The sequence below is a fragment of the Ochlerotatus camptorhynchus genome, unplaced genomic scaffold, assembly GCF_037179485.1.
Source record: "Ochlerotatus camptorhynchus isolate MF236.1 unplaced genomic scaffold, CSIRO-AGI_Acam_v1.1 ptg000402l, whole genome shotgun sequence".
Classification (NCBI taxonomy): Eukaryota; Metazoa; Arthropoda; class Insecta; order Diptera; family Culicidae; genus Ochlerotatus; species Ochlerotatus camptorhynchus.
Genome location: NW_027040888.1, coordinates 2,056,403 through 2,076,971, shown reverse-complemented (window position 1 = coordinate 2,076,971; position 20,569 = coordinate 2,056,403). Strand labels below are relative to the sequence as shown.

General features: G+C 39.0%; 5 protein-coding genes across 5 annotated transcripts in view; 3 read left to right on the top strand and 2 right to left on the bottom strand.

Moving 5' to 3' along the window:
- Window positions 1-5,886: 5,886 nt before the first annotated feature.
- LOC135710753 (uncharacterized) lies at window positions 5,887-7,526 on the top strand. The gene has a single exon (XM_065233417.1). It carries the CDS (start codon window positions 6,429-6,431, stop codon window positions 7,404-7,406), a length of 978 nt encoding a protein of 325 aa, XP_065089489.1. The 5' UTR covers window positions 5,887-6,428; the 3' UTR covers window positions 7,407-7,526.
- On the bottom strand, window positions 7,439-8,779 carry LOC135710752 (uncharacterized). The gene has a single exon (XM_065233416.1). The coding sequence runs from the start codon at window positions 8,608-8,610 to the stop codon at window positions 7,537-7,539; it is 1,074 nt and encodes a 357-aa protein (XP_065089488.1). The 5' UTR covers window positions 8,611-8,779; the 3' UTR covers window positions 7,439-7,536.
- A 93-nt stretch (window positions 8,780-8,872) lies between these two features.
- On the top strand, window positions 8,873-10,273 carry LOC135710754 (uncharacterized). Its single transcript, XM_065233419.1, has one exon. It carries the CDS (start codon window positions 9,176-9,178, stop codon window positions 10,151-10,153), a length of 978 nt encoding a protein of 325 aa, XP_065089491.1. The 5' UTR covers window positions 8,873-9,175; the 3' UTR covers window positions 10,154-10,273.
- On the bottom strand, window positions 10,186-11,526 carry LOC135710751 (uncharacterized). The gene has a single exon (XM_065233415.1). The coding sequence runs from the start codon at window positions 11,355-11,357 to the stop codon at window positions 10,284-10,286; it is 1,074 nt and encodes a 357-aa protein (XP_065089487.1). The 5' UTR covers window positions 11,358-11,526; the 3' UTR covers window positions 10,186-10,283.
- Window positions 11,527-18,688: 7,162 nt separating this feature from the next.
- atl (atlastin GTPase) overlaps window positions 18,689-20,569 on the top strand; it is a 56,997-nt gene continuing 55,116 nt past the window's right edge. The window contains exon 1 of the mRNA XM_065233488.1: window positions 18,689-18,951. The gene's annotated coding sequence lies outside the window, so the exon portion shown is untranslated. The remainder of the gene's footprint in view (window positions 18,952-20,569) is intronic.

Sequence of the window (20,569 nt, the reverse complement as noted above, 5' to 3'; positions counted from 1 at the left end):
GATGGTGGTGGTGCGGCAAATTTCATGACAGATAATCATACAGTCAAGTACGGTTAATCCGATGCGGTACGCGTATGGAATGTTGAAGCGTTTGTACACGAAAAAATGCAACCGAGGGGAACGACACATCCTCATCCCACATCTATTTAAGGGGAAGCAGACCGCTCCGAAAAAAAATACGTTTTGATAAAATATTGAAAAAAAGTATCAAAAATCTAAAAAAATCACATTTTTTCTAATTTTTTAAAGAAAATTCACGTGCAAAAACATGTTTTATAAGTCATTATGGCATAAAGTTGGACTCAAAAAACCACAAAACATCAACTTTTCGGTTTTTCTGAGAGTCCAATTTTTTTTCATGATGGGATAGAAAAAAAATTTTTGCATGTAATTTTTGACAAAAATCTAAGGAAGAAACTGATTTTCTTGGATTTTTGATAATTTTTCCCAATATTTTTAGAAAAATAAAAACGTACCGAAAATATTTTTTTTATTTTTGGGCCGGTGAGCTTCCCCTTAATCCGAGATTTAATCCTCAAATCCGTATTCTCACCCACCCGCATAAATCCCAACCATACGATAACCACATTCAAACCCAAAATGAGAATGTTTTGTCCATATTGATTTAGGCTTCGAAGACCCAACCGTTAACCAGACACACAAAAAACAAAAATTGCACCAATAAAAATAGTGCCATTTCAAATTAAAAGTTTCCTAAATTTCGTAATTTTAACATCGAAAATATTCAAAATAAAAGTTATTTTTTTGGTTTGAAAGCGTTTGTTTCAGGATTGACTTGTAATTTTACAAGTGCATTTATTTAATGAAAGTTGTTCAACTGTCAACAATACAATTTCTAGGCAAAGTTTTTGGCAGCACTGAACCTCGTTTTGCCGCTTAATTTGGCTTGACGTCAAAATTGTCACGAAGAGCGAGGAAAAGTTGGGAAGGACATTGAGTTTATTTTATTTTATTTTTATTTAATACATCCATCTGACTATAAGTCTTAATGAACCAGAAGCCATAACAAATACTAAATGTATCTGGAGTTAATAATACGTCTCTGGAATTGAGCAGCAGGTTCCCCAAACTTGAACAACTCTTCAACTGTAGAAAACGTGCGAATCATACTCATAACAGGTTCATGTTGTCCAAAAGAAGAGCGGTGTGAGTCTTGACGCAATAGGAACGTTGAGCGTAGCAATCTGCTTGGCGCACGAAAGTTCAAGGAAGAGAGTAAGTGGGTAGAGTCAATTTATACCACTTAATAACTTCGCGACGAATGTTGCCTGTTGAATTTGTCGCCGTCGTTGTAACGTGTCCATGCTTAGCAAGCGACATCTCTCAGCATACGGAGGTAAGTTTAGTGGATCTCTCCAAGGAAGTTGTCTTAATGCTCGACGAATGAATGTTTTTTGGATACGTTCTATTCTGATGTTCCAGGAAAGTTGGTAGGGAGTCCAAACAACAGATGCAGTCTCGATAATCGGACGAACGAGTGAACAGTACAGTGCTTTTAAACAGTACGGATCCGAAAAGTCTCTTGAGATTCTTGATATAAAACCAAGCTGACGATTAGCCTTAGTGATTACCATTGAACGGTGTAAGTCAAACGTAAGTTTAGGGTCCAGCATTACACCTAGGTCGCTTACTTGTTCTACTCTTTCTAGTACAAATCCCGAGGGGGACGACTCTATCTACGATGAAGAAAAGATTGTGTTTTGCTATGGCTAGCTGCACGCATGCTGAGTAGATAGAAGGAAGATTTATGTCGATTTTGAAGATTTCCTGCGAAAAGATGAAGCACGATGTAAGTAGATGCGAGAAATGAAAGATGATTTTTCAAAGATTGATTCGCTAGTGTGAGATTTTTTGAGCATCTAGAATTGAGATTTAGATGTGTCGCCCCCCTCGACAAATCCATCAATTGAGTAATCGAATACGATTGGCGTTCTTGTGCGATTAAATGTCATGACCACACATTTTGATATACTGACGGAAAGCTTGTTTAAGCGGCACCAATCAACAAATTGGTCTAACATTGCTTGGAGCTGACGGCAATCCTCGACGTTCTTGACAACAATGTATAGTTTGAGATCATCGGCGTATATGAGCACACAACCACTCGGCAAGAGGAGCGTCACATCGTTGAAGAAGATTGTGAACAGCAATGGTCCTAAATTGCTGCCCTGCGGAACACCGGAGGTTGCAGCAAATGGTGATGAAGTGCACGAACCCAGCTTGACACGAAGTGTTCTGTTGGAAAGATATGATTTCAGCCAATCAACCAAACCATCCGAAATTCCCAGGCGAGACATTTTCCGAAGAAGAATACCATGATCGGTGCTATCGAATGCCGCTTTCAGATCGGTATAAACGGTATCTACTTGAGCCCTATTTTCCAAGTGATTTATACATGTTGAGGTGAACTCCAGCAAATTTGATGTAACTGAGCGTCCTGGCATAAATCCGTGTTGCGTTGCTGAAATGTAGCTCTTGACATGAAAGAAGATAGCATCGTTCACAATGATCTCGAATAATTTTGAAGCTGCAGATAGACTTGTTATGCCACGATAATTTGTCACGTCACGTTTGTCGCCCTTCTTATGGACAGGGAACATAAAGGAATGGTGCAACGAAGCGGTAAAGATGCGAGCTAGGGGATCAGCTAAAACAGCAACACAGCGGCAAAAAATGATTGCAGGTACACCATCAGGACCCGGTGAAACAGATTTCTTCAACTTCCTACACACAAAAAACAAAAACTGTATCGGTAACAATATTAACCTTTCAATTTAAAAGTATAAAAAAAATCGTTATTCTAACTACGAAAATGTTTGATACAACAAGGTTGTTTTTAATTCAAAAGTGATTGTTTTAATTTTAAATTGTAGTTTTAAAAGCGCAGATTTTCAAATTGAAAATTGTTTAACTGTCAAAATTACTTTTCATGTGTTGATTTCTACCCATTTTTGAGTAGTTTTAGGATCGCGTGAGCAAACAAAAAGAAAAACGCGCAAAACGGGAGCTACATAAACTTCAGTTTTTTAACTTGTACTAGAAAGTGTGAAGATTTGGTCTGTAACGCTGTAACTGCTTGCAAATTAGAACCCATGTACTTCTGCACTGGCGGTGTGTGCCATACGGCCGGAAAAGAGATTTTTTTTATTTCAGTTGCAGCTGCTTGACATTGTAGTTTGGGAGAGCATTTTTTTTATTAAACCGTAAGTAATTTTTGAGATCAGATAATTTGCATAATTGAACCACTGACCCATGATTATTGCTTATACGCAGGTATCATTAATTTAGCCGAGAGGGAATCCGGCGAACGTTGATCCTTTTCCGGGCGAATCAATCCGGTAATTTGAAATTCTATTCCGTGGAACAAATAATATTTATTGATTGCTTTTGAAATTGTAGGATGAGAAACACGCTTGGACCAGTAATTTGTGGAAAATGGCATCCTCAGGCAGTGGCGAATCACCAGTAGAGCATCAATCATACACTGTCTATCGGAGACATTTCGTAGCCTACAGTGGTGCAAGATGTTAGAGAACCCGCATAAACGCGAACCATAAATTGACCTTACCTAAAATGGTTAAAAATTGTTTATAATTCCTGCTAAACTTTAACTGAAATGGTTATGGAACTTTACATGAACGTTTAATGATAAAGTTTCAACCTTATGTATTATGGTTTTTTGGAACTGGACCTTACAAATAATGGGTTGTTAAGAACCATTACCGTTCCAAATTCTTGTTTTCTCCATACATTTTCGGAAAGAGAACTATATTAGAACCTTTTAACTTATGGTTTGAGAACTTTAATGGTAATGGTTATGGTAGTCAGTAAGGTCCACGAATGGTTTTGTAACATCGATCAACTTTATGTGGAATATATCGCGAATTGGTTGCCTGTAATTTACTGATTACCAATTCACGATATATTCCACGTAAAGTTGAGCGATAATACAAAACCATTAATGGACCTTACTGATTACCATAACCATTACCATTAATGTTCTCAAATCATAAGTAAAAACGTTCTTATATAGTTCTCTTTCTGAAAATGTATGGAGAAAACAAGAATTTGGAATGGTAATGGTTCTTAACAACCCATTATTTGTAAGGTCCAGTTTCAAAAAACCATAATACATAAGGTTGAAACTTTATCATTAAACGTTCATGTAAAGTTCCATAACCATTTCAGTTAAAGTTTAGCAGGGATTATAAACAATTTTTAACCATTTTAGGTAAGGTCAATTTATGGTTCGCGTTTATGCGGGAATGCCCTAGCAGCAGCAGGTTTAGCTGACGGACGCCGAGAGAAGTGCCCTCAATCAGTACTACAAGGATCTCAAGTGAAAAATGTCGATCCATACCAGCCTACTGTCTAAAAAAACTGCCTACCCAATCCGACGAATATGCAGTGCGGAACCAGACAATGATATCAAATTGTGAATAAAAAATAGAGAAATAAATGAATTTGTAATTTTTAATTAAAAGGATGTTACTATATTAAATATACTACTTTTGAAATAAAAATATTTAATTTGCATTAAAAATAACAATTATTGTCATTTTAAGTTACCGTACTTTCATGTCAAAAGTTTGTTTTGAATTAAGAGTAATACGCTTTTAATTTCAACCATGCCACGCTTTTAATTTGACAGTAGAACAATTTATTTTGAAAGTTTAAACTTTTAAAAGTCATGAGCGGGCAACTTTTAAACTGACAGTTGACGAACTTTCGATTTAAAAGCTAACCGCTTTCTACCAAAAAGAACCAACGCAAACTTTTAATTTCACCGATGCTTTTTTTAATTTTAATAACGATTTTTTTTGTGTGTAACAGCTTTAACGACATACATATTGCTAACCACAAATGTACGCAAATCGATGAGACCCTCAGGAACATTGCAAGCCGCTCTTTCTACTTCATCTGCGTTGGCGGCTGAATCCGAAAAAACAGAACTGAAGTGGCGGGAAAATAGATCACACGATTCGAGCATAGAAGTAGACTCCAAATCGCCAAAAAAATACGGATGAAGGAATATTTGACGATTTTCGCTTGGAGTTCACAAACTTCCAGAAGCTCTTGGGATTTCTACGTAAATTGGTCTGGACACGCAAGACATATGACTTGTATAGGGTTGAATTAAGCTTACGATAGGCGTTGCAAGCGCGATGAAAGTTGCGTTTCGTTTCAGAAGTTCGATGTCGGCGAAGTTTATGCTGCCAGGAATTTTTATCGCGTTTCAAAAGCCGCAGGAGAGGAGAACTCCAAGCAGGAGATATAGGAGGTTTTCGTCTTGGAGTGTTATCGGTGAGCCAATTGCAAATTATGTTGCAAAATTGTGCTGCCATATCGTGCCATGAGTTGAGGGCAATGATCGATTCTCTTTGCATTGCTACAGCTAAGCGAAACAATTTTTTTTAAATTGGTTCAATGCAGAGTAGTAACAGGTTGTATTGGCTATCAAAAACACCAGCAAACGCACCGAAAAACATTAATCCAAGCGAGCTATTAACAAAAAAATCGACGAAGAGAATCGATCATCGAGTCTACGCGCTTATTCATGCTCACTGACGAATTTTCCTCCGTGGAAAATAATATTGTCTATTCGATAGAAATTCAGAAGGAGGGCGCAACTACCCGAATTCCTATTTAACTTGCGAAACGCACACTAAAAAAACTTCTCACATTACAGTAAATAAAATTCAGAATCTAAACGCGTAAGAAAACATTATCAGCTAATCTAGACACATCAATTTAGTCTGTTGACATTTCAAAGTATTTAATTCACCATTCTAATGTTTAAAACATCTTATATTCCATGTATTGTCTATTCGATAGAAATTCAGAAGGAGGGCGCAACTACCCGAATTCCTATTTAACTTGCGAAACGCACACTAAAAAAACTTCTCACATTACAGTAAATAAAATTCAGAATCTAAACGCGTAAGAAAACATTATCAGCTAATCTAGACACATCAATTTAGTCTGTTGACATTTCAAAGTATTTAATTCACCATTCTAATGTTTAAAACATCTTATATTCCATGTAATAAGCTCCCTTTTTATCGAAAGTGTTTTTTTTCTTTGAGTGTGCGTAAAACGTAAGTATTGTGAGGTACTTCTGATTAGCGTGTTGTTTTTGTTGTCAATTATTCTTCACAGTCTGAAATCAGTTTTGTCAATTTGCTCCTTGTTATTGTTTTTATCCGGTGAAAATGGACGGGTAAGTTTATTAAAAATTTACTATGAAATTTAAGACAATTAGTTTATCTTAATGTAGGGTTTATTTTTACAGTTCGTACGGACCGGAAGAATACCTTGAGGAAGAAGATGGTTATCAAGACGGCAACCCACTCGAAGGTACCAGCAACATCGACTCCAGTGCTGGTGGAAATGTTGACGATACGGACATGCCATCAGTACATCAGACAGCGACTCAGGAAATGAACTTTGACATTGAGTTTTCTGGATCGGATGATGAAGGAGTGCAGTCAAAATTCTGCTTCAATGGGATCTATGTTCAGCGTTTATATAAAAGCCAGCTGCGGCCAAAGGAAGTAACCCAAACACTTGTGAATGGGAATTCACTCGAGGAGATACTTCAATGCATTTGGAAACAAGCTTGCAAACTGGTACGTCGACAGGTGATCTTCGAAGAAGAAATTCCTCACTGGTCGGAAAAACAAGATCCAGAATTTGAGGACATCGATAAATTCGTTTCGCTACAAGATACGGTGAAGAAAAAGATCTATGCAACATCACGTATCACACCACGGCTGCTGGTGTCATGGAGGAGCAAATCTATTAAGATATTCGTGTATGCTTATTCCACGAATATTGAATCATTAGGTCAGTATCAATTAGTAATGCGAAGATTGATTGCACCTCAAAACCCTGACCGCTCAGGGGCGCATTCAACTAGGGATGACTCAGTATTAGCTAGTGAGCTACGAAGCAGTCATTCCCACATTGAGGGACACTTCAGTTCCTGGATGCTGTGGGCAAACTTGATCAATTCAGCTCCAGCCCACAACCGTGATCGAATGTTGCAAGCTGAATCTCCTCCTATCGAGTTGTCCAAATACTTTCGCTGGACTGGTGTCTCGGAAGCGGCTCGACTACAATCTGTTCATCGGAGTATGGTTGCTGCCCAAACAAATAATGATGCATGGTGCCGTGATATGACTGATCTTTCGAATGACTTAAACATGGCTCTTAATATCTTGCAAGGAATGAAACAGAAAATAGACAGCATGTCCGCCAGAGGATCGGTGAATTCTGAACTATTTACAGCGATGGAATCGGTTACGCGACCGGAAGAATCAAACCTTAGTCGTGAGATAGCCGAGAAGGTGACTGATTGCGAGGATGTGGATCATGCGGGATGATTATGAAAATAAGCCCGTTGTGTGGAATTATCACATGTACTCTTTTTTTTTATCAAAATATAACAAATATAACAATGCAACTGTTTTAAACATTCCTTTTATTCATCAAATATACGACTGCTCATGACTTTCATTCAGGAATAATATTGAAATCCATATATTTAGGGTCTTGGTCCAGACCTTTTTCTGCAAGAAAAACGCCCCCAGGTAAGTATCCACAGTATTCGAATATCTGCTTACACTCATAGACTTTGAATGCACTCATAGCTGCACAAACTTCTTTCAAAATGGAGCCAGTCTCTCGGTAATTCCTTCTAAGGTACGCCTTAATTAAGCCAAAGATAATCTCTATAGGGTTAAAAAATGGGCAATATGGTGGTAGAAATATCGGTATGATGCCAATAGAGCGAAAATATCTTATGATATTGGCGTCGCAATGGATGCGAGCACCATCCAAAACCCAAATAGAGTGAAACCCAGGATACCGTTGTACATGGGGATTATTTATAGCAAAGTTTCGACAACATCTGAAAAATTTATGCCGGTTGAATGTTCCTTCCGTCCAGAAACTATCTAGCATACCATTGATTCCTAGAAAACATAAGAAAGAAACCCTAGGCTTTCTACAGAATTCCCCGCGATAAATAAGTTTCTGGCCAACAACTCCGTAGCCTTTTTTGCGCAGCATATCCTTATTGTCAATACTAACCTCGTCTAGGAAAACCAGGTTAAACAAGTCCCATGGAACTGCAAGCATTTCCTTAACAAACCGGACTATCTCATCCTCTCTGATCTGGATAGCCCTTCTTTCGATAGTCTTCCAGGTCAATCCAGATTCATGCAATATTGTGCAAATAGATGACACACTTATCGATAGCAGAAATCGCTGTTGGAATCGCTGTTTCGCTTCGTCCAAAAACAAGAAAGGCTCGTTTTGATATAGGTTGACAAGCCAATCACGCATATCGGTGCTGAATTTCTTAAACACTTGCAGGCGCTGCTTCCTTCGGAAAATTCCATCTCGCTCGTACTTGAAGAACCACTCGTAAATAGTTGATCGGCATTTTCCATAAATGATACTAAGATCCTTCTTCGATATCCCGAGAAAATAATGGCCGTAAAGCGCATGATAAACCGTGTTACTGCTGGCGTGTTGACCACGAATATTCTGAATAATTATGTTAGATTTTGTGTTTGGCTTCATATTAAATAGAGGACAATTTTTAATCAAAAATCTTGTGCGATGGGATCAAGCTAACAAAAAAAAACATTATTTATTTGCAAATCCACCTGGTGACAACAGTAATGACAGAACTTTGACATTAACACGTCAAACCACATTGTCGCGACTGAACGTCGGGTCGCAAGTCGCGCTAGCGTGGTCCGGTTTAGTGGCGGCCCGACAATAATAAGCTCCCTTTTTATCGAAAGTGTTTTTTTTCTTTGAGTGTGCGTAAAACGTAAGTATTGTGAGGTACTTCTGATTAGCGTGTTGTTTTTGTTGTCAATTATTCTTCACAGTCTGAAATCAGTTTTGTCAATTTGCTCCTTGTTATTGTTTTTATCCGGTGAAAATGGACGGGTAAGTTTATTAAAAATTTACTATGAAATTTAAGACAATTAGTTTATCTTAATGTAGGGTTTATTTTTACAGTTCGTACGGACCGGAAGAATACCTTGAGGAAGAAGATGGTTATCAAGACGGCAACCCACTCGAAGGTACCAGCAACATCGACTCCAGTGCTGGTGGAAATGTTGACGATACGGACATGCCATCAGTACATCAGACAGCGACTCAGGAAATGAACTTTGACATTGAGTTTTCTGGATCGGATGATGAAGGAGTGCAGTCAAAATTCTGCTTCAATGGGATCTATGTTCAGCGTTTATATAAAAGCCAGCTGCGGCCAAAGGAAGTAACCCAAACACTTGTGAATGGGAATTCACTCGAGGAGATACTTCAATGCATTTGGAAACAAGCTTGCAAACTGGTACGTCGACAGGTGATCTTCGAAGAAGAAATTCCTCACTGGTCGGAAAAACAAGATCCAGAATTTGAGGACATCGATAAATTCGTTTCGCTACAAGATACGGTGAAGAAAAAGATCTATGCAACATCACGTATCACACCACGGCTGCTGGTGTCATGGAGGAGCAAATCTATTAAGATATTCGTGTATGCTTATTCCACGAATATTGAATCATTAGGTCAGTATCAATTAGTAATGCGAAGATTGATTGCACCTCAAAACCCTGACCGCTCAGGGGCGCATTCAACTAGGGATGACTCAGTATTAGCTAGTGAGCTACGAAGCAGTCATTCCCACATTGAGGGACACTTCAGTTCCTGGATGCTGTGGGCAAACTTGATCAATTCAGCTCCAGCCCACAACCGTGATCGAATGTTGCAAGCTGAATCTCCTCCTATCGAGTTGTCCAAATACTTTCGCTGGACTGGTGTCTCGGAAGCGGCTCGACTACAATCTGTTCATCGGAGTATGGTTGCTGCCCAAACAAATAATGATGCATGGTGCCGTGATATGACTGATCTTTCGAATGACTTAAACATGGCTCTTAATATCTTGCAAGGAATGAAACAGAAAATAGACAGCATGTCCGCCAGAGGATCGGTGAATTCTGAACTATTTACAGCGATGGAATCGGTTACGCGACCGGAAGAATCAAACCTTAGTCGTGAGATAGCCGAGAAGGTGACTGATTGCGAGGATGTGGATCATGCGGGATGATTATGAAAATAAGCCCGTTGTGTGGAATTATCACATGTACTCTTTTTTTTTATCAAAATATAACAAATATAACAATGCAACTGTTTTAAACATTCCTTTTATTCATCAAATATACGACTGCTCATGACTTTCATTCAGGAATAATATTGAAATCCATATATTTAGGGTCTTGGTCCAGACCTTTTTCTGCAAGAAAAACGCCCCCAGGTAAGTATCCACAGTATTCGAATATCTGCTTACACTCATAGACTTTGAATGCACTCATAGCTGCACAAACTTCTTTCAAAATGGAGCCAGTCTCTCGGTAATTCCTTCTAAGGTACGCCTTAATTAAGCCAAAGATAATCTCTATAGGGTTAAAAAATGGGCAATATGGTGGTAGAAATATCGGTATGATGCCAATAGAGCGAAAATATCTTATGATATTGGCGTCGCAATGGATGCGAGCACCATCCAAAACCCAAATAGAGTGAAACCCAGGATACCGTTGTACATGGGGATTATTTATAGCAAAGTTTCGACAACATCTGAAAAATTTATGCCGGTTGAATGTTCCTTCCGTCCAGAAACTATCTAGCATACCATTGATTCCTAGAAAACATAAGAAAGAAACCCTAGGCTTTCTACAGAATTCCCCGCGATAAATAAGTTTCTGGCCAACAACTCCGTAGCCTTTTTTGCGCAGCATATCCTTATTGTCAATACTAACCTCGTCTAGGAAAACCAGGTTAAACAAGTCCCATGGAACTGCAAGCATTTCCTTAACAAACCGGACTATCTCATCCTCTCTGATCTGGATAGCCCTTCTTTCGATAGTCTTCCAGGTCAATCCAGATTCATGCAATATTGTGCAAATAGATGACACACTTATCGATAGCAGAAATCGCTGTTGGAATCGCTGTTTCGCTTCGTCCAAAAACAAGAAAGGCTCGTTTTGATATAGGTTGACAAGCCAATCACGCATATCGGTGCTGAATTTCTTAAACACTTGCAGGCGCTGCTTCCTTCGGAAAATTCCATCTCGCTCGTACTTGAAGAACCACTCGTAAATAGTTGATCGGCATTTTCCATAAATGATACTAAGATCCTTCTTCGATATCCCGAGAAAATAATGGCCGTAAAGCGCATGATAAACCGTGTTACTGCTGGCGTGTTGACCACGAATATTCTGAATAATTATGTTAGATTTTGTGTTTGGCTTCATATTAAATAGAGGACAATTTTTAATCAAAAATCTTGTGCGATGGGATCAAGCTAACAAAAAAAAACATTATTTATTTGCAAATCCACCTGGTGACAACAGTAATGACAGAACTTTGACATTAACACGTCAAACCACATTGTCGCGACTGAACGTCGGGTCGCAAGTCGCGCTAGCGTGGTCCGGTTTAGTGGCGGCCCGACAATAATCGCGATCAAGGTAAGCGATCAAATAACCGAGCAAATAACAATAGTAGCTAGGCTAGGGGAAGGACAGGTCCAAGTATCAGCATCAATATCGATGGTGGAAATATTAAATATTTTAATATGAGTGATATTTGCGAATCTTATACTTAATCTGACAGTTGTTTTTTTGTTTTTGACTATTTTTGGTTTGAAGTGATCATTTGACATTCGTTTAATAAAAAATGGATTTTACGCCAGATGCAAGTCATTCTTTGATGATCTTGCTGGTCACCGCCACCAAAATCCGCTCCTTGTTCTAAAAAACTCGGCATTATTTGTTAGCTGATCTCAGTGCAAATAATCGATCGTACTTCTGTCCCAGAAAATAGTTAATTAGGGGAAGTACAACTTGATCTGCAGTAATATTTGGTGTAAAAATTGCTCAAATTGGTAATTATTATAATTTTTAGTATAAATAGAGATTTTTTTTTTAATTTCAGATAAAACGAAACAATAGTCATCTGCGAGCGGACGAAATGGCTCGGAATGAAAGTGAGTGTTCGACGAATACTACAACAATAGACGAGACAATAGTTGTTAAAGGTATATAACAATATTTATTTGATATTACACAGAAACCCTAACCGAAAACGGTCTTATTTCACACTTTCCTTCCGCTATCCACTGCCGTTCAATCTCCACCGGCAACCAATTACGCTGCTGACAATGCTGGAGGTTGTCTTCTGTCCCTATCCCTGCATATGTGACAACACCATGTACCTGCTACTGTAGCAGGTTTACTCAAAGCGAGAATAGCTCCAAGACGTAGAGAATAACGTAAACATCAACAAAGATAACAATAATGGGTTATTTCGCTTGGCGCCAACTCGATACGCAAACGCGAACTCAAACGGATGTTGCTGAATTTCAGTTGGATGCTGAACGATGATTAAAAACAGAAGTTTATTCAATCATTCAAGTGACGATAATTGTATGCGCTGGTACGAGCTAAAATGGTAAGAATTCGTTTTTTACTCATTATATTTTGACGCTATTTTGAATATATGATGACGGTAGGAAGCACCAAGCCAAACACAGACGGATGCACAGACAGATGTTTCACTGTGAACAGTATTCGAGCTGAGCGGTCCTGTGCCAATAGCTGTACGTAATTTCCTAAGTGATACAGGATACGACAGCTATATCGCACTGAAGACTATGACCGATATTGACTCGGAAGATCTGCTGAAGTACTATAAATTACTCCCAGGGCACCGTGCGGCACTTAATGGGTATACACGGATAGAAATCTCCTTATACCTTTTGGCAAATTTCTATTGCTGATTATTCATAAAATGTATAAGTCAACTAATAAGCAGACGCCTTGCAAATAGTTAATGAAGCTCATGTGTCAAATGAAATGTATAAGCGGTCACACATACCTTTTATGCATTCTTGTAGGACCTATGTGGTTTGTCTTATAGAATGTATAAGCACAAACGAAGTGACAGACGGAGCGGCTTGAAAACTTTAGTGACTAACCTGCTATTTCAATTTTTCAGTGTACCACATGGCAACATCACTACTACTGGATTGTACCACATGGCAACACTACTACCAACAATCAATACGAAACTAACGATTTTAAATTGGCTCACCACTTTAGTAGCCTATTGGTCCCAAGCAAACGATTAACGTACCCTATTCTAGTCGAAATTCTAGTACTACGCAATGTTTGTTTTGATTCGCTATGAAAGTTTGACAGATAAAATGAGGGGTTATTGGTTTTACCTATGTTTCGAGGGGTGATTCGACAAGCTTGGGACCGAAGATAGTACCAGAGGTGAGCCAAAAAGTTGAGCACGTTTCTTCGGGACCTACTTGTCTTAGAGTTACCTCTATGCTACTACCACAAACGAAGTGACAGACGACTTACTGGCGAAGAAATCCATTTAAATAATGTGGTTCACTGTAATAGAATTTTCTTGGAAGCTTGTGCCATCATCCACCAGATGGGTTAGTTTTTTTGTTTTGATTTGAACAAAGTTGATTTTGTGTACAATGATTCTTTGACAGTGTGCAAAGAGTGCGTATCATTTTGTCATTTTTTTATGCATTTCAGTTTTGAGTAGAGTGAAAGAGATAGAACCAAAATATTCTAGTACATTTGGTGAAAATGCTAGTTCAATCCAATAGTAGTGTTGCCATGTGGTACAATCCAGTAGTAGTGGTGTTGCCATGTGGTACACTGAAAAATTGCAATAGCAGGTTAGTCACCAAAGTTTTCGAGCCGCTCCGTCTGTCACTTCGTTTGTGCTACTACTAGATTGAACTAGCATTTTCACCAAATGTACTAGAATGTTTTGGTTCTATCTCTTTCACTCTACTCAAAACTGAAATGCATAAAAAAATGACAAAATGATACGCACTCTTTGCACACTGTCAAAGAATCATTGTACACAAAATCAACTTTGTTCAAATCAAAACAAAAAAACTAACCCATCTGGTGGATGATGGCACAAGCTTCCAAGAAAATTCTATTACAGTGAACCACATTATTTAAATGGATTTCTTCGCCAGTTAGTCGTCTGTCACTTCGTTTGTGGTATAAGGCTGATGTTTTGACAAAAATGTATAAGTGAAACACATGAATAAAATAATTGATTTTCGTTTCGTGTAGGAAGCTACTCAGCAAAAAAAAAATTAATATCGGTCAATGTAATTCAAGCAGATGTATGAAATAAGGATGTAATAGCAAAAAGCTGATACAATATTACCATAGAGGTAACTCTAAGACCACTGGGTCCCGAAGAAAATCATTATTATTTTTGGCTCACTCAGTACCAGAACAACGGTCCCAAGCAGTCCCAAGCTATTTCACTCACCCCTGCATGTTCTGCATGAATCCACACACCCCTGATGTTAACTGTCAAACTTTCATAGCGAATCAAAACAAACAGAGTGTAGTAATAGAATTTCAACTAGAATAGGGTACGTTAATCGTTTGCTTGGGACCAATAGGCTACTAAAGTGGTAAGACAATTTAAAATCGTTAGTTTCGTATTGATTGTTGATATTACCTCGAATATTACATCAATGTGCCAGCTGTTTCCTGTTGAGAAGCACTTCTGATACTGCTTAGTCACATCATCCGCTTTACTGTTCTAACAATCCTAATTCATCTCCGGGACGCACAATAGACCGCTCTTTGGAAGCTCCTGGTTCCTCCAGCCCAGTCGTGCCGATTCCTGCCAGCGTATAGCATAGTCGTTCTGGGCTTGTGGCTGGATATGAATCAGGAGTCTACAGGCAAGTACAATCAATATATTGACTATTCACTGCCTGATGCCGATCAAATTTTCAGCAATTCGGACTATGATAGTCATTGTGATGATGCCTCTGTAGCTCCCAATCCTGGGAACCCGAAACGCGCCGTAGAAAGCCCCATGGAAGCCCCCAATCCCTCCGTCTCAGTCCTGCCATCAGTGTCGTTTCGAAGCTATTCGAGCTAGTGATTATGGAACCGAATCGATCATATCTTACCGGTCACCATATGAGATTGCAGATCAGCTAGCTTCTTCGCCACATCAGGTATACCTCAGGGAAGCCACATGGGACCGTTAATTTTTATACTGTACTTCAACCATAGAGGTAACTCTAAGACTAGAAGGTCCCGAAATAACGTGCTCAACTTTTTGGCTCAGCTCTGGTACTCTCTTCGGTCCCAAGCTAATCGATTCACCCCTCGAAACATAAGAAAAACCAATAACCCCTCATTTTATCTGTCAAACTTTCATAGCGAATCAAAACAAACATTGCGTAGTACTAGAATTTCGACTAGAATAGGGTACGTTAATCGTTTGCTTGGGACCAATAGGCTACTAAAGTGGCGAGCCAATTTAAAATCGTTAGTTTCGTATTGATTGTTGCTTCAACGACGTGCATCTGGTCGTCGAAACTCCTCGGTTATCATATACAGATGACCTCAAAATGTTCCTACGAATCTGCTCCATTGCTGACTGTCACTTTTTTCAACGTCAACCACGTCAACTGAATGTATTCGCTAGTTGGTGCAGGTTAAACAGAATGGTAGTGAACCCAGCCAAATGCTCCGCTATTACGGTCTCACGAAAAAAAAACAACCGATAATATTTAGCTATGAACTGCTTGGCTCGACAATTGAACGCGTGAATCAGGTGAAAGACTTGGGTGTGCTCTTGGATTCGCAGCTTTCATTCAAGCAACACATTGCATATGTTGTTGATAAGGCGTCAAGAACTTTAGGGTTCATTTTTAGGATAGCTAAAAACTTCACTGATATCTACACACAAAAAATTATCATTGATTAAATTGAAAAAACCATTGGTAGAATTAAAAGTTTGCGTTGGTTCTTTTTGGTAGAAAGTCTTTTGCATTCAAAACAAAAGTCAGCCAACTGTCAATTCAAAAATAACTCGTTTTTTACTTTTAAAAGTAGAAACTTTTAAATCGAATTGTAGAACTGTCAAAATAAAAATCCATGTTTTTAAATAGACTCACGAAAGGATTTAATTTAAAATATAGGCATTTTTATCGCAACGATGTATGTTTTGATCTCAAATATGAATTATTTTTAATTCGACTGCTATATGCTTTGAAAAAAAAAACAATAGAAATATTTTATTTAATGTATTTTCGTTTATTTATATTTTTGATGATGACTGAAAGGGCACTGCATTGTGGAATCTTCCATTGGAAGCATTTTACGCAAATGATACAGTTGGTGGTGATGGTGGGAGTAGCCTTCTTTTCCGGCAAGACTGACGAGGCTGCTCAAAACACATAAATTAGTAAAATCGGAAGCAAGCTCGAAAGTATTCGAAAATTTCATCAACCTACCTCCAAATCCCGTAACTGGAATATCCTTCCGATCCTTCCACTCGATAGCGTCAGAATATAAACAAGCGCGCCGGCGGATGAAAATGTGGGAAACTTGAAGAAACTGCTGCTGATCATGTTAGCTGCTGGTCTCGTTTTTTTTTCACATGTCCAATTTGGCGGGAAACGGTGGTCCAGTACTGTCAAAAACTTTGCAATGAAGAGATTTTTGACAGTTTTTCGACTTTTATTCTAAAAAAAAACACTTTTAAAATTACAAGCCGAAAGTGAAAGAAACACTTTTAACCCAAAAAAATATGTTTTATTTTGAAAATTTTCATAGTTAAAACTACGAAATTTGGGAAACTTTTAATTTGATCATGCAGTATTTTTAAAGCAACAGTTTTTGTTCTTTGTGTGTACTGTCTAAAATCTCTCTATTGTTCGCTTGTGCGATCGACGCTTGAGTATTGCTCAACGGTTTGGAACCCAAACTACAACAACGGTGCCGAGACAATTAAATCTGTTCAACGTCACTTTCTTCGTTTTGCGTGCCTTGGAATGATCCATTTCGATTACCCAGTTACGAAAGCCGTTGTCAACTTATCGACCTAGAACTTCTCCGGATTAGAAGAGACACAAGCAGAGTATAGTCGCTATATTCATAGTCTGGCGGATAGAATCTCGGGAACCAATTGAGCTGTCAAATAGCGGAACCAATTGAGCAAATCACGACTAACAACAGAAAAGAGCACATCAGCTATTGCGAACAAAACGTCGGAAACCATTTTCTCGTGACTCAAGGCTCGCCTAAGCAAACTAATATCATCTTTGGGTTGTGGAAAGTTTCCCTTATCCGGTGATGCCGGTAGTTTGCGTTCGATTGGCGTGGAAAGAATAATTTACGTTTGTTTATAAATGTTGATAGTATCTTTTCCATTGTTGGTCTAAAATATATTGAATTGGTTCCACTTTTTGATAGATCGAAATTCTATCCGCCAGACTATGAATATAGCGACTATAAAGCAGAGCTCTAACCGTCGCCGATATCCTGCAAGGAAGGACAGATTGCGAGGCTATCATGAGGCAAATTGACCTGAATATTCAACCCCGACCGCTTCATATGCTAAGACGCAACTAACGATTTTAAATTGGCTCACTACTTGACTAGCCTATTGGTCCCAAGCAAACGATTAACGTATCCCATTCTAGTCGAAATTCTAGTACTACACAATGTTTGTTTTGATTCGCTATGAAAGTTTGACAGATAAAATGAGGGGTTATTGGTTTTTCCTATGTTTCGAGGGGTGAATCGATTAGCTTGGGACCGAAGAGAGTACCAGAGCTGAGCCAAAAAGTTGAGCACGTTATTTCGGGACCTTCTGGTCTTAGAGTTACCAACAATCAATACGAAAGTAACGATTTTAAATTGGCTCACTACTTGACTAGCCTATTGGTCTCAAGCAAACGATTAACGTACCCCATTCTAGTCGAACTTCTAGTACTACACAATGTTTGTTTTGATTTGCTATGAAAGTTTGACAGATAAAATGAGGGGTTATTGGTTTTTCCTATGTTTCGAGGGGTGAATCGATTAGCTTGAGACTGAAAAGAGTACCAGAGCTGAGCCAAAAAGTTGAGCACGTTATTTCGGAACCTTCTAGTCTTAGAGTTACCTCTATGGAGTTACCTCTATGGTTATAACATGTTATAGCGCTATCTTGATGGTGGTTTCTATGTTGCAATTATTTGACAACCGTTATAACATGTTATAACTCTCCAGTCTGGACAGCATTTAAGACCACAAGGTCCCGAAGAAACGTGCTCAACTTTTTGGCTCAGCTCTGGTACTCTCTTCGGTCCCAACCGAAGACATCGAAACGATTTGACGGAAACGTGCACTTTTATCACACTTTTTGCATTTTTGGGACAGTTCAGTTTCAGATGCAATCAGTAATAATTCAAGCCATTGACGTATGATTATGCCGAGTTTCTGGCGCGTAGAATAGAATACACAAATTTTAATCATTAGATTTTCGAGTAAAAGTTAAGAGTAAATTGAGGATAAAGTTTTAAGTCGTTTTGTCAGCGGTGCACTCTGTCATCGCGTTGGTTCACAAACGCTACAGCTGATCTAGATCGCACGAAACAATGCGTCACTCAAGCATCACCTCACGGTACCAGCGACAACAAATTGCGTCGTTGGGGAAATGCAAGCTGTCAAACCAACGACAGCGCAGAGCTCCCCCCGTCAAATGCGTTTTTGCTGCTCCACCATCATCATCAGCAGCAGCCAGCCATCCATCCAGAGCAAAAGCAGTCAGCAGCCAGAGAGTGAGATTTTTTAATTTTGGTTCAGTCCAATAACGCGAAAAAGCAAGCTGCGAGTTTTTCTTCAAACCGCGATCCGAAAACGGAAGTGTCGAGGATTCCGGTCATTTCAGTGGAATAATGCGTAGAAAGATTACGAAATACGGATTCTGGTGTTGATAGAAGTGAGCAGTCCATAGTGGCAATTAGTGAAATAGTGGGGCGCAGAAAAAAGAAGCAAAACGGTGAGCACCAATGGAAAAATTGCGAGTTTGTACAGAGTGATTTGGGTGATTTTCTGTCAGGAGAAAAAAGTGCCGAGGATTGCAACACCCCGTACGAAATCGAGGCAAACCGAAACGAAAAAGAGTGAGTGAGGATTGCCCACTTTTTGGGGGTTCAACTCCAAGGTGATTACGTTGTCCGTAGCAAAATCCATTATCTGGCGTGTTTCGGTTGCAGTGGCACCGTGGATGATTGCGTTATTGTTATTATTGGTTTGGAATCCATTCTAAAATTACACGGTGGAAGCCAGTCGTCAGTTCCAAAGGTCGAAGAGCTGATAATAATCGTGATATCAGCACACAGTGAAGAAAAAAAAAATCCAAAAGAGATTGCGTTCGACGCCTGGGTGCTAGAGAGAGCAAGGCGTATGGCGGTGGGGTGGTGCGGGAACTTCGACCCGAAAACAGAACAGGATTTTCCTGTGCCAACACACAGTGTTGGCTGTTGTGACACGTCGACGAGAAAATCGCATCCACGCCAAAAATAAGCCCCTTAGACAAGGTGGTTGCATCGGTGCAGGTTTTGGGTTAATCGCCTATTTTTGGTTTGGTGAAGGCAGGAACGAAAAGAAGGTAAAAATCGGAATAAAAATTTGCTGATGCGAGCCAAAACAAGGCACAGCCAAAAAGAGATCGAAGCTATTCGAGTCGTAGGTATCTATAACTGGCGAGCAGCGTTTGTGTAGGTATTAGCTTTTGTTATGGTCGCTGTGCGCAAACTCGTTCCATTCCTTCAGTAGCCAGGCTGGACTGTTCCTCCACTAGTACTTGTACAACTATACTGTCCAGCCGGAAGGGAAGAAAGAAGAATGTCTTCTAGCTCCTTGCCCGGCCGTGATTGGAGAGCGGGTATGTTTATGTTTGTTTCCCTTCTTGTTGTTTCATCGCTCAGGCGAAACTATAGGCCTTTGTTAGGAGTTGAGTGTGCATTCGAAGAACTTGTTACTTGTTTCCAGTGAATGGGTTTGCTTGTAGCCTCGTTGATGTACCTGATTCCATCCTCTTGCCACAAGGAAGCCTTAGTAAAATGTATCTAAATGCATCTTCCTTGTATACTTTTTTTTTTGAGGTATTTTGGTCCAACCGTGTTCAAATACTTAAATAATTGTCTTACTTTGAAAGTGTGGTTGGCACGTGAGACTATCAATTCTCATGCGATACATTGAAATGTTAAGGTTCAATTTACTTTGATGCATTTTTTAAAAATTCAAAAGCAGTTTTATTCGACGCATTATTTTAGATTGCAAAAAGCTCGCGTCATTTTGTGTAAAATATCAGAAGGAATCGAATAGTGCGAGCTTTTTGCAATCTGAAATAATGCGTCGGAAAAAACTGCCTTTGAAATTTTCCAAAAAGCATCAAAGTAAATTGAACCTTAATTCCAAGAAATCATTTCGTTATGCGATTGAACATGCCGCTTTAAGGTTCTACAAAGGGTCATTATTTTGTTTACTTCTTCTTTTTGAAATATTCTTCGATCATCATTTTCTAAATGTATTGGTAAAATTCATTGGAAGTGCATGTCCCCACGCCAAAACTGCCCATTTTTCATAAATATCAACTGGTATGGTGAGGAAAA

What these genes read in the sequence shown, in the direction of transcription:
- LOC135710753 (XM_065233417.1), top strand. Translation starts at nt 6,429, where the DNA reads ATGCCATCAGTACATCAGACAGCGACTCAGGAAATGAACTTTGACATT.
- LOC135710752 (XM_065233416.1), bottom strand. Translation starts at nt 8,610, where the DNA reads ATGAAGCCAAACACAAAATCTAACATAATTATTCAGAATATTCGTGGT.
- LOC135710754 (XM_065233419.1), top strand. Translation starts at nt 9,176, where the DNA reads ATGCCATCAGTACATCAGACAGCGACTCAGGAAATGAACTTTGACATT.
- LOC135710751 (XM_065233415.1), bottom strand. Translation starts at nt 11,357, where the DNA reads ATGAAGCCAAACACAAAATCTAACATAATTATTCAGAATATTCGTGGT.